The 14,351-nt window shown below is 40.1% G+C and overlaps 1 protein-coding gene across 1 annotated transcript in view; it reads right to left on the reverse strand.

Annotated features, from left to right (window-relative positions):
* lpgat1 (lysophosphatidylglycerol acyltransferase 1) overlaps positions 1–13,860 on the reverse strand; it is a 31,684-nt gene extending 17,824 nt beyond the window's left edge. Inside the window, exons 1-4 of the mRNA XM_061754190.1 lie at positions 13,258–13,860; positions 11,186–11,438; positions 2,435–2,553; positions 1,758–1,853 (exon numbers count right to left, since the gene is read on the reverse strand). Coding sequence (XP_061610174.1) covers positions 1,758–1,853; positions 2,435–2,553; positions 11,186–11,438; positions 13,258–13,290 — 501 coding nt within the window. The 5' untranslated portion in view covers positions 13,291–13,860. The remainder of the gene's footprint in view (positions 1–1,757; positions 1,854–2,434; positions 2,554–11,185; positions 11,439–13,257) is intronic.
* Positions 13,861–14,351: the final 491 nt, after the last annotated feature.

Genomic DNA, 14,351 nt, shown 5'->3' on the forward strand with positions numbered 1-14,351 from the left:
TGGAGTTTGCATGTTCTCCCCATGCCAGCGTGGGTTTTCTTCAGGCACTCCTCCCACATCCCAAAAACATGCATGAATTGGAGACTCTCAATTGCCCGTAGGTGTGAATGTGAGTGTGAATGGTTGTTTGTTTGTATGTGCCCTGCGATTGGCTGGCAACCAGTTCCCGATGATAGCTGGGATAGGCTCCAACACGCCCGCGACCCTAGTGAGAAGAAGCGGCTCAGAAAATGGATGGATTAATAAAAAAAATTTAATTCTCTGCAGATGTTCATAGTTCAGTTCATAGACGCAATTGTTAGCACATGGACACTCAATAGTTAACTGATGTGACCATGAGAACTCTGTTGCTAATCAAAACAGCAGCACCGAAGCACTTAAACAGTTTCCCAAATGAATTAATGTGTGGAAACTCACAGCATGTTGTAAACAAGTTCCCTGCGCAGCGGTTAAGATATTGTTATGTTTTGTTGAGATAACGTCTAGCGGCGATTACTATTCGAGCAGCGTCTGATGTGATCACTTCTTGTGTGCGTCCATGTTTAAGTTAAGGGGAGCTAGGACACTTCTGCCCAGTCTACCTCACTTTTCAATGTTTCTGCACATTTCTCCATAGTACTATGTTTTTTTTAATGAATTATAGTTGCACTTTACATAAATTATAGTATACCAGTAACATTGTATAAAAGAATCACAAAAATGTGTTTATAAAAATAAAGGCTACCATTTGCGGAAAGAAGGTAACTAATATTTAGTTTTACTGACTCAGATATTATATCATAGCCAGTGTACAGTATGTGATATTCATAAACGCCAAGCTAATGTGTCTAAAATAGGATTCTGTCCCACGTGTGAGTGTGCAGCCATTGCTGCTGTGTGCATGGGGCCTCGCAGACATGTCTCGCCACCATGTGCACAGCAGATGCTTGCCTGGCAGTAGCTGTGTGAGGTATTTTGGGGAAGGATGTCAACAATGCACACTAGAGTGCCAAAAGGGATCAGAGAAATGACCAAGCCAATTCAGGCTTGCCCGAGGTAGTGGGCAGAAGATGCTTCGGCCTCGACACAGTGCTCTACGAGGGATTTTGAGGCAAAGCATATCTGTGGCAGTTGAGAATATTATTAAAAGCAAATAAATGCTCGACTGTTCCTAAAAATGAATCAATAAACCCTTAAAACACGCATCATGTTCCAGGAATTCAGGGAAGATAGCATACACAGTATATTCCCAATGGGTGTCTGTGTGTTGGCTGGTCAAAGCCACCTGCTCTGTTGCAGATGCCCCCACAACAAAGGGTTAGTCTGACCCAGCAGGGCTGACCAGCCCACACCCCCCAGACTCCACACACTACTGTTCATAGTGGGTGACCTTCACAGAGGACGCCACCACCTTCAGAAGCCTCAACGCGTGTAGGCATTCCAGCTGGGACAAGCAGATGGGTAGTGACTATACTTTTGTGGAGTGCAATAAAAAAAACTAACTTGTAGCAGTCGTGATGTTAAAAGGAATTTTGTAATGGCCTCATGGTTTATGATTTTAAAAAAACAAAAGAAAAAATTTGGTTTTTAGTCCTGGAGCCTTCTGAGACAATTGGTATGTAGGCAGATGAGAAGAGGTCTGAGTTTGAGTAAAATTCAATCCATAAATAAAAGGTATGAAAGGTGAACAAGAGTGTGGTAGTATTTTATGGTGGGGTAAACGAAAAGGAGTGACGATAAACCTATTTAACATTTCACACAGTATTACGAGCTCTTACCTGTCTGATGAAGAAGTCACCATGTATGAGGGACACTAGGCCAAAGTTTGTGTACTTGAACACATGGTCCATTAACCACATCATTTTTCGTACCACCTGAAAAGAAAGAAACAATTATAGGCAACTATTAAAAAATAAATACATAAATAAAAACTTCATTTGCGAACCAGCAAGGTCAGTGCAATAAATGTATTTATTCTGCACATCCTACTAAATTTAAGAGTCCTTATCAGCTACAATAAAGTATATGCTGGAAAATGCCATATATCCTACATACATCTAACAGCTCTTAGGTGATATCCTCTCCCTTATCATTTATTGTGCAATTTAAATAGAAACTGCTGATAACTCTGACTTGTAAAAATAACTGTTCCGCTCTTTGCTCCCTTAATTGCCCCACAAGAAAAAAAAACAATTTTCGGAATCTGAATGACTATGACTTGAGCCACATCTTTTTACTACATTTCCGCAAATAGATGCCTCTGCTCTAATAATATAGGGTTGAATAAATGGCTGCAGCCCCTCAGTAAACACCTGGTACATGATGCCATTTGATGCAACTCTTAATTTCATGTTTTCAGAATGATTTCAGGAATTGTGATGCCACTCCATTCAACACCAACATTATAATCATATACAGGTAACATAACATACAGGTACAGTATCTGTCTTCTTACCATGCCCTTGTCTTGCAGGCACATCATGAGGGTGCACACATCTCCTGTGGATTGATGGTTGACAATGACCATGGCTTCATCTTCAGAGATGGGCCGCACATCATCACCCCATTCCGTTACTGCGAAGCAAATGAGATACAAAGTCTTCAGCTCTCATCTTTTATATCATGTGACAAATGGACTCTGTTTCAAATATGGCAAAAAAAACGGCAACTCCCCATAATTATCAATATCCATTGCCTTACTGATAGTCTTTGAATTACATTCAATGTGTTGTTGCCCACCAAAATCTGAGAACATTACTAAGAAGCATATTTTTAAAATGATTTTAATTTTCAGTTGCAGAATTTGTAAGCTGTGTATCATTCTTTAAAGAAAACACGAGTGGTTAGACAAAACACATTTGCTCTTTAATGAGATTCAGATTAAACAATAAGACATTTCAGTACAGGACAATCAGTAAAACAAAACATAGCAATAATGACATAAAATAATTAGATGGTTCCTGCTCATATTTTCCAAATAATTACCAATATTTATCAAATTCTGCAGGGGTATGTAAACTGATTAGTACAACTGTATAAAGGAGCCTACTAAATATCTAAATCCTTGTCGCAACTAGGGATAAACAGAATAAATCGTTGTTTTATTCAGATTTTGGCTAACTGATGGAATTCATTTGAAACGTTCAATGTCAACAAGGAAATGTTCAAGTAAATGAAGCAGCAAGCTGAGTGTGCTAATGATCCAGGCCCAAATAATATCTTGTCTTAAAGAGGCACTGAAGAAATTAAAACAAAGAGCACATATTTAGGTCTTAAAGCTAAAGAAAGAGAAATAAAGTGTGGTGCAGAACTGGAAAATATAATTTTAATTAACCACAGCCCCATATTAAGCTTTATTAATAATAATAGTAGTTAGCATTAATGTATACTTTTTTTATTTCAAGCAACTACTCCAACAGGGGCTTTGTGTATACATATTAGATTTGTTGGTTGTCATGGCCGAAATATTTTCACATGTAAAAAGCTGCGTGTCGTTGCATTTTAACAGTCCATTATTAAGATTATTAAGCCTTCACCACACAGGATACTCTAAAGCACGGTAAAGAACCAGCACTTTGTTTTGTTGTCAAAGTGATAAAAATAATATGAAGAAAAATATAGCCGCAAGCTTCTTTTCCTCAGGCTAAATGGCACAGTGCACCAACAAAGCATTAGCTACCAAGGGAACAATATGCAACCATTATTAACATGCAACATTGTCCCCTTGTGACAAAGAGCTTTCAACATGATAACGCACATGAATTACCACCTAAAAGAGTAAATTTCAAGTGGCCTTTGGTACCCTTTTCCTAGTTTACATTGTCGAGCATTTATTCAGAGCATATAGGCTATTTTACAAGCCAATTGCCAGTGTGTGATTGTTGACAACACAGACAAGAGCTTAAACAAAAGGGGAAATGTGGCTCATGTCTGCCAAGGGTCGGAAACAATAGGTCTCCCAGAGAACACGCAGATCCATTTGCATTTTAAAGTACACTTCAGCAGCTCAGCATATTAACAGAGAACCATGGAGATCCGCTAAAAGCCCGAGGGTGAAAGGATTCAGCTGAGATGCAGTCATGTGCGGGGAATCCCCAAAGTCATGGGTGGGTCAGCTCAAGTTGTGTGATGCAAATGTTGCAGCAGTTAGGCCTCTGCAAACAGTTTCCTTTCTAAAAGGGGAAGGTGAAGTTTGGCTTACTTGGAAGAAAGAAAAAAAGGCCTGTACTGCGTTTTCGAGGCTACAAGTTTCACATTAAATAACGTAAGAACATAAGGCGGTACACCAAAGCGCTACAAGACGGTGGCTACAAGGTGGTGGCAAAATAGGAGAGACTTATTTGGAGCACGGTTCTGAGTAGAAAGAACAACCAAATTTGGCTTCATATTTTACAGTATACATGGCACTTGTACAGGAAATAATTTGGGCAAATTTGAGTAATCGTTTCCAATCGGTTTTACTGAGAAATACTACTCGACATGGTTGTTTGCCAGGGTAAGGAGAAATATTTTATCCAAGAAGAGGCTGACTGCAGCAATGACTCCATCTACTACAGACAGATTCCTTGTATGTTTTAACATAAATAAAGATTATTCTGATAAAACTGCAGCGTCTCGAGTTGAGGTGCAGCAACAGGGTTAGCGAACATTAGCATGTGTGATTATAAGCAACCAGCAGCGGTTTACAGCACCCATACGGTATTCGTGGGTCATGGTTGGAGCCTCAAATGACCAGGTAGTAGAAATAGTAGCTGATTTTGCCAATGGCACAGCAGCGACTAAAGCCATAGCAAACAGAGTAGGCACCATGCAATTTGAAAAGGGGAAGCAGCTTCATGACAAACACACTCCAAAGAACGCACTCCAAGCTAAAACGTGATGTGAAAATGAGATGGAGGGACAGAGTTTGCCTTTTGTGCCCCCAAACAATTCTCCTGAGAAAACGGAATTGAGATCTCACTTGAGGGAAAAATGATACCACTGTGACACTCGGCATGAGTGTGTGTGTGTGTGTGTGTGTGTGTGCGCCTTGAAGGCGATGTCATTTCATAAGGAGCGCGCTCTCCTGCTCGCTGATGTTCCCATTGTCGCCGGGGACGAGCATTAACGATATCACAGAGATGGGTCATCTGTCAGATAGAATACATTAGGGAAATTGTCTTTGAGAGATGACACAGTTAGCGTAGCAGGGTGACAACCATGCTACAGGCACAGTGTCTAATCCAATAGTGGTGGTCAGTTAAACTTACCGTGCACTCGTTCCTCCCTCTCTAGAGGCAGATAAGAATTTGGCTACTGACCCTTCAAATTAATCTCTTGTCACCCCAGTTGTGACTTGTCTGGCAAGCCATAGAACCAGGACAAAATTGTCATTAATATTCAAATCTTTGGAGTCGAGCTGGAGACCAAAAATCCTTACAGGTAAATACCAGTGTGACTGCTGTATTTATCGAAATAAAGCTGAATCATAGATATTTAGTGAGTAAATAAAAGGCACAGTCACTTGAATGGATCAACCCCTTCCATGTTAATTATTCCACTTGCGCTTGAGATTTTGTACTAAAGACTGAGGCAAATTGGCTGATTTATTTATTTATTTTTTTGCCCTCACTAAAGAAGTGCTACAGTCATTTTACTGGGTAATGACATTTTTCCCCACCTAATTAACACATTTTTACTCAGCTGCAGAAAACAAGTGACTTCACACATTTCAGCTTTTGGATTGTTTTCATACACAGTATATAGATTTACCAAAGTGTAATAGTGATATGCCAAAAATAACCTTTCCTTTTATACAGGCACTAAATTGGTGCACAGCATGCGTCTTTTAGATCAGTACGTGTAGTTCTTACTTAGGAACAGACACACATTGACATTGTCATTACAACTGTTCATAGTGATGATGGTGTTGATGTGCCAAAAAAAAAAAAAAAAGTTTTTCAAACCTGGTGTCAAAATAGAACTTCAGTTTGAAAACAGTCCTCTTGACACAGGTATATTAGTGCGTATACACATAACATGTCTAACAATAATATTTTTTCTTGTAACAGTGCAATTAAAGTTTAATTTGATGAGATGCTTGACAGTCATCCTGGCCATTGTGTTAATGGTTGCAAATATACAATTTAAGTCTCATAACATTACAACTATATTCTTGTGAAATTATGTCCCCCCCCCCCAAATCAATTACAAATGATGTCTTTTTCCTCATCATTTATGACTTCATTCTGGTAAAACTACTACCCAATTACCTAATATTTTTACTTTACTCAAATCTATTATTGTTTTGGCTCCAATATTCTCTTCTACAAAATGTGCATGTATGATAATACAGTAACAAGTTATAGGGAGATTATCCATTGTTGATGATTTATACCCATGTTAACAACCAGGTGCAGCAAACACTGTAAAATGAGGACAACGTCAGTCAAGTACGGTCTGTACACACCCACACAGTCCAGAGAATAGGTCTGAGCCAAGTAACTGACAACACAAATGTGGGTGTTGCATGACTACACAGAGGCATTAACAAATGACGAGTAGTGGAGATCATCCACGTTCATTTTTCACACGCAAATTTTTGCCAGGCCAAGTGTTAGATCCCCGTTGATGGGCCCGTTAATGGTCACCATTTGGTGAAGAATACAGGGTGACAAAACTATACTTTTAATTTATTTTTACCCAACAAACCTCCTGTACTGTCCAGTGTGATTGATCATTAGCTGACAGCTCACCAGAAACCGCAGAGGACAGAGGAGTGATAACTGGCTGTGCTCACCTTTCACATCTAGTTTGGTTAAAACAAACTCTGGCCAGAGTGCTCTGATAGTGCCTTTTGATTGGTCAAGTATGAACGCTACCGCCCGTACCAAGGTATACACCAAACAAGTTCACGCATCTCTCTCATTTTAGGGTTAGAAATCATGGGACACAAAGTATATGTGGCAGCCATTGTCAGCGACAGGTTAAGGGCACAGAGGATGTCCTTTACTCCAATGATTGCCAACATGTGCCACACATTAGTATGATGTGGGAAATAATGAAATTTCACTTAACTGGTACTAAAAGGATTATTTATTTACTATGAATAATGTATCTTTGTTGATCTATGGCCGGCACGGTGGACGACTGGTTAGCACATCTCCCACACAGTTCTGGGGACCGGGGTTCAAATCCTGGCCCCGCCTGTGTGGAGTTTGCATGTTCTCCCCATGCCTGGGTGGGTTTTCTACGGGCACTCCGGTTTCCTCCCACATCCCCAAAACATGCGTGATAGGTTGATTGTAGACTCTAAATTTCCCATAGGTGTGAATGTGAGTGCGAATGGTTGTTTGTTTCTATGTGCCGTGCGATTGGCTGGCGACCGGTTCTGGGTGTACCCCGCCTCCTGCCCGAAGATAGCTGGGATAGGCTCCAGCAGCTCGCGACCCTAGTGAGGATAAGCGGTAAAGGAAATGGATGGATTGATGGATGTTCATCTATGCCAACTATTTAGTGACAGCCAGAACAATTAATGCTCTTCCACTAAATGACAGACGGTCCAATTAACCTGTGTATCTACCTGTTGCCAGACATGCGATACATACTATACATAGCCTACAAACAATAGCTTTGTGTTCAACTAAACAGGCCCAGACTTGACACTGAGTACCGTAAGTGAATTTGTTGAGACAAGCTGATCATTAATTCACTTTACAGTATATACTTTTTGTGACATTTTTGTTTGGTGCCGTGCCATGAGATTTATCCTATACTGTATGTGAAGATAAAATATGTGCCTTGAATCAATAAAACCTAGGGAAAAACTGTTTACTCTGTGTATTCTGTGATAGGCACATAGTCAAATGATGTCTTGTGACACAAATCGTGTTATATCTGCATCTTTGATGTCTAAACAGACCACTCCAATCTTAGGTAACATGCAGCAAAAACTCAATCCCACAGGCTTTGGAGGACCTGTATGTGTCCACTGTGCGTGTGTGTGTGTGTGTGAGAGAGACATCCCAGTGAGACCTCAGAAGGTTTGCCTGCTTTTATCAACAGCAAGTCTAATGACTAACAACCCACCACAGGGGCAATGCAGGCCTACAAAGCCTTTAGGGACTCTGGACTTTGGAGGAAAACTCTAAGGCATTATTTCTACTCCATAGCATGACCAAACATTCCAGCGACACCTTTGCATGCTTTTACCAACTAGACTAGGGCGTCCACCTCTCTAACAACACTGTTTGCAGGGCGTGAAGAGCAATGTTTACCTCTTTGGTTGCTCCTTTCGCAAATGTAGCATCAACACTTCATGAACTGATCTTCACAAGAGAATCTGTTGGCAGGAGACTCAACCATCTTTCAATTGACCAGATACTGCAGACAATATGCGGTACGAGTGAAATCATCACCCATTGAACCTAATCTTCTCATCACAAAAAAATACAACTTCAAACTTATAACATTTAGTGTTATAGTACACGTCATTAAGGTGCTTTTTTGGGGCAACAACACGTAAACATGAGTACACGGGGTTGTGCCTGCGAGTGCGTGACAAATGACTGACACCTCATGAGCCATGCCTTGTGTCTCTGATTGGTTGTTTTTACCTCAGGCACGGTGGTTTCTCGTATGTCAAATTATAGGCACACGGTGGGGCCAGAGTTGGCAGGTTTTTTTCACAGATTATATTTTACATGTACTACTGTAAAGTCATGATGACTGTTCTAACAAATACAACAAATTGTTTGTTTTTTTAATTGAGCACTTCCCCTCAAATAGTGGAATCATAAAAACACACTTTAGGTTGTATGATCTGGAAACCGACTTTGGGGGAAATTATTCCTCAAAGGTCACGCAAAACATCGTGTTCAGTCAATGGTGTGGGACTTAAGCTAGGTGATCCTCTACGTCAACCAGTAATATGTAACCATATTTCTTATTGCAACGCATTAAATCAGTACATTTGTCCTGGCTGCTCAGTTCAACATGGTTACATTTTTAACAATTTAATATCAATAATCAACAGTAGCTCAGCTAATTTTGCTGTGTTCATTTATGGGAAGAGACGTAACTCCCAGGCACACACACTATTCTTGCCTGTACACATCACGGTCACGTGTACCTTACCTATCGTCGGAAATAAGATGAGCACACACTTATTGTTTAGGTTTTACGATGCTGCAGTTGCTGATGTCTAAACTATTGTTAAAGTTTTACACTTTTACAACAGTTTACGAGGTTAAAAATTACGATGCGTTAAGTAGACACAACTCTGTCACCAGTTAAACAGGACATGTCAAATGGTGAGTAATTTTATGGTATTTTAGTTTTATAGCCCAAAATGTCCCACGGGTCGGCCTGTGAGTCGGCTGGCTGTGGCCCACCTCCAGCATGGAAGTCCCACAGACCAAAAAGATACAACTTATGATCGATAAGTTAAAATCTTATTTAAAACATTCCCCTTGATGGTTTAAGAAAAAAACAATAACAACGCCCCCGGAATAGATTAATGCAATTTACATTATTTCTGAGAAATAGATTCTAAATCCAAACAAATCAGGAGGTCCGCTAGCATTCTTGAACGCTTTTCACAGCTGCGGTCTTCAGTTTACTACAGTAGGTTATAAGCACATCACAGACATTGTAAATTTGGCATTGCTTCTAATTACTATTTAGTCTTAACAGGTCATGGTTCTGCCCCTGTTTCACAATATTAACTGTCTTCCAAAGAAAGTCATCTGATCCTAAGCATCAGTGTGTCCATATGTAGCCTGTGAGCCTCTGATATCTAACCTCCATAGCCTGACGATCTGCAAGTCATGCAAATGTAGCATAACACAATACCAGGTGTTCTATAGGCTGACAAGTATCCATTATTGATCAGTACACCTTGTTACGCCCTATGAACACCACTTACAATTAGTAAGCATTTTGCTCACAGCCCCCGTGCAACCAAACACCACAGACTACATGAATCAAGTCAAAGACATTCAGCCCAGTAGACGTGGGAAATAATACAGACGGACCCTGGTGATTTTTTATCATATTACACACCAATTAATTTCTTTGGTGGTTAGAGTAACAATTAAAAATGTTACTATGGCTTGGCTGTGTCTAGTGCCTCAAGTGAGGCTCTAGTTATTGAATGTTGAAGTAGAAGGAGATGTAATAAAAGTGCAAGAATCGCATATGAACAGATGATGCCTTAAAAGCATGGGATGGTGCGAAGGCGTTACACTAACATATCTTGCAAACAAAACAGTAGCTACGCAATCCAATGTAGGAGTTATATGCACAATTGCTAAAGATAATGCTGTGGTTTTTAGGGTGAGACATGAATTCATTCAACAATACAGTCTGTTTTTAAAATGTGAATGCCTTAAAAACCCTATAAAGTGAATTTAGACATTTGTTTCTAAATACTGACTGAGTACTATGTGGTACTTAATTGGGGAGATGTAGCATCAAACTGTTTTTCACGATTTCAGTTCTCCAGATTTTTTGGGTGTGGCTAAAATACCGCTCAGTGACACACTTGGGCATCCATCATGATTACCACCTCCCCTACTATACAAGAACTTGAGCGCCTTTGTTCGCATCAGTGGTTATTGGGCTTAATTGAGGTTTTTTTTTTTGGCAGACTCAAATGCCAATTAATTAATTTCAATGCAATTATAATGGCCGTCAATTATCCGCTGTTCGCGATCTGGCCCGGTCCCTGTCCCCTGCAAATAGCGGAGCTTCACTGTACAACAATACCCCGCCTAGTCGCGCTTTGCCATTCGCCAATTCACCATTTTTTTGTTTGAACTTGTCCTCTGATACTTGCTGAAAGCTCACCTACGTATCCGTGTATTTGTGCCCTTTCTATGAAGCTCTAAGACGCAACAAGTGCCGCCAAAGCCCAAATTGGTCTCAAGGAAGTACAGTATGTTGAAGAGATACATTTTGATTGAGAGGCAAAGTTTGCATTTCAGGGAGGAGCCTGGGTTGTTAATGGAGGTTAGGAGACGTTTTGCCACATGTGCATGTCCATGCACACTTCAGGCGCATCTTTTCAAAATCAAAGAAATTTATTTTTCGGGGTAATGTAAGATAAATTCGAAATTATGTTAAAGTTTTTAAGATCATTGTGGTGTATTTACCAGTATATAGACAATTATAAAAATTTATATATATTTCGTTCAACTGGAGGTTTCCGCTGCATTTGTGGTCTTACCTGTGTAGCCTGCGATCCAGCCCCACGACGACACCATGGCCAGCAGCCATTTAAACATGAATCCCTCAACGTGCCAGAACGTGGAGCTGTGCCATATTCTCAGGGGCTGCAGCACAAGTAGGTACAGGCAGTAGGACGGGATGGCTACACAGTTGTTGATGAACATAAACACGAAACGGAGCACAGCCTTGAGCAGAGTCCAGCCCAGTTTGCCGGCCCCGTCCAACAGCTGGGCCATCGTAATCCACACCGTCTGGAACAGAGAAAAGGACACCCTGAGGCGTGTATGTGTGTGTGTGAGTTTGCACATGGACAAAGCAATCTGTGCACTCGGGAAGTTAAATGTACTGTAAATCTGTACTGTACTGTAATGAAGCATACTGATGCCGCACTATTGTTATAACAATAACCCTTTTTCACATTATAACGTGAACTTATCACATTATTTTAAGATATGATATGGATGGTAGTTTAAGTTTGTTTATTTTGGAATAATACTGCATCATGTTGTTTTCGATTGATATTTAAGTTAAAAACTTTTGTTCAATAAATGTTTCTCCCGTTCAGCCTGCGACCAAAGGTGTGCATTTAATTTTGGCCCCTTGTACGATTGAGCTTGACACCTCAGCTCAAGTGGGTCGGTTACATTTTTTTTCTCCCATACAACCCCATGCATTTTTACAAAGAGTACTCATAAGAATCCCATCCATGGTGCTCAATAACTGCAGACTCTCACCATGTCTCAAGCCAACCATGAAGTAGAAATCAATTTAATCGTGTAAACGAGCCTCTTGCTTAAACACCTCTTCTATCATTTCAAGCTGTGCGCTTATCTTGTTTTAACGTGAAAATATCCTATGAATAACTTGATAATTTCACATATCTTGAATGGAGGTGTCACAAACAATTCATTAAATGACAGCTAATCGATCATCAAATTAATCAACAACTATTTTGATAACACATTATCATATAAAAAAATAATAAAAATAGTACCAGTTCAACCAATGAGGGAAACAAACATTAAATAGCATGCAAAGAAAATGCACATTTGAAAAGGAGTGAGAAAAAAGTAAAACCTACATACTCTCACCCCTTATACATAAATTCCAAAATTACATTTGCTCCCATGCAGCACATTATCAGTAAGGAATGTCTCCTTTTTATTTAATATTTTTGTGATTACAATTTATGTTATTTCAAGATTAGGGCTGCCACGATAAAATATTTTTAGAATTGATTGTTCTGTTGATTTATTTTTATATTTTTGATTCATGTGAAGAGTTTTGAGTTGAATTTCCTGTATGAAAAAGCACTTACAGTTTTATTGACTAATTGGTTGATTGAATAGATTTATGGAAAAATAGCCAATTTAATCTTTTACAAAAAAATGAAAAAGGTGGATGAGTACAATACCACTCCCTCTTATGTGATATTGCTTGTTTTTTTAAGTTTTGTTTAATCACAAAACAATACCAAATAAACAACAATAATTGGTTAATAAACAGTAATAGTAAAAAAAAATCCAGCAAAATAATCCGAAATACAAAATATTCGATTAATCTATGATCGATAAAAACAAATCTTGAAATAACGTGAAAAATATGTAATAAAAATAAACGTTTCGTGAAAAAAGCATTTTTTTAAAAAATGGCAGCAATAATAGATGCAAATGATAATGCAAATGAACGCAGCGCTAACCAATTGGGATCGAGGCCACCCATTATGTGGAAGTTCAATGAGAATGATTTAAGACTGTGTCTTCGCGCTAGCTGCTTTGGCGCCTCCGTAATGCGTGAAAAGAAGATTGGACCGTAGAAGGACAGGACTTCATGACACGCTAGCTAGCGCACTGAGCTAGCATAGCGGAAAATATGAGCAAACCCCGTGTGTGTAAATACACGTGATAAACAGGCTTGTAGGCTCTTCAAAAGAAAGCGCAGATACTTGACTGGCCATTAAATGTAAGCGCCGAGCCTGAGCCATTGCGCTGCTATCTTGTATGTGCACTTCACTTCCAGGATATAGTCAGACCCTGATTTTGACTTGACGTCTGGTAGGTGGTTACTTACCGAATTAATGTCACAGAAGCATCCAAAGAGCATTAAAGATGGAGCAAAAAGCGAACGAGTTGAAGCCAGGCGAACGCCGTCATGTGCAGGGAAAAACTTAATCCAATAGGTTAGCACATTTTTGAGCAGATATGGTCCGTTTTATGGTCAAAACTAGGGACATCGCTCAATTCGTCTGGTGTCGTCGCTACACTCCCGGTGTACTAAAACCGCAATCACACCCATCGAGGCAGGCGCCGTTATCCAGGGCTGCTCGCTCAAGGGGGTCGAGTGAATCCCGGCGGGCACCGTTAGCCAGCTAGCTCGCTACCTAGCCAGCGAGCGAGCGAGAAGCTCCACTTGAGCGCGGTCGGCTCCATCGCAGTCAGACACCGGGGTGATAATTCCACCGATGCATCATCACCATGATGGTCGTCGGGTTCAGACTGCAATCGAGATCCTGTCTTCCGTGAATGAGATAAGCCCCAATTCAGGCGTGGGCGTCTCGACGGCAAGAGTTAAACGGGATAGACATAAAGCAGTCAAATGGCATGAACGGCGATGTTTCGCTTGCAGGCTGGCCAGACCCGTTATCTGCTTTAAATCGGGATTCACAAGGCAGCCAAGAACACAGCGTATATGCAGATGTAGCGGAAACGAGTCGTAAGCCTTCAAAATAAATAATTGTACCCCAACAAGCTAATCAAGACACACATTAAAATACATAATTTGTTAAAACTTGGGAGTTTCATCAAAACAACTTTCATGTATTCATTTGCTCCCAAGTACACTGCGCTAACCTTTTACATTGGGTACAAAATGTTGCCCTTTATTCTGAAATCTCATAGCGGAAGTCACGCATTTTACTCTTTCTCTTTTGCTCACCTGGTACCAATCTCCACATCCCCGAAGTGCGCAAGCTCTCTTGTTGTCAAATGATGATGGTTTTATTATCTTGTTAGCATATCGATCGTCACTACATCCTGGTATAGTTGCATTACTTCGCCAGCGAGTGGGGCATGAGTTTAATGTTGAAAGGCAAGTACTTGGTTTCGTGTTAATCTTGGTATTTTGAAAAAAAAATTATGGAAATGAAAAAAATATAATTACTACAA

Source organism: Phyllopteryx taeniolatus, chromosome 18, assembly GCF_024500385.1.
Source record: "Phyllopteryx taeniolatus isolate TA_2022b chromosome 18, UOR_Ptae_1.2, whole genome shotgun sequence".
In the NCBI taxonomy this organism is placed as follows: Eukaryota; Metazoa; Chordata; class Actinopteri; order Syngnathiformes; family Syngnathidae; genus Phyllopteryx; species Phyllopteryx taeniolatus.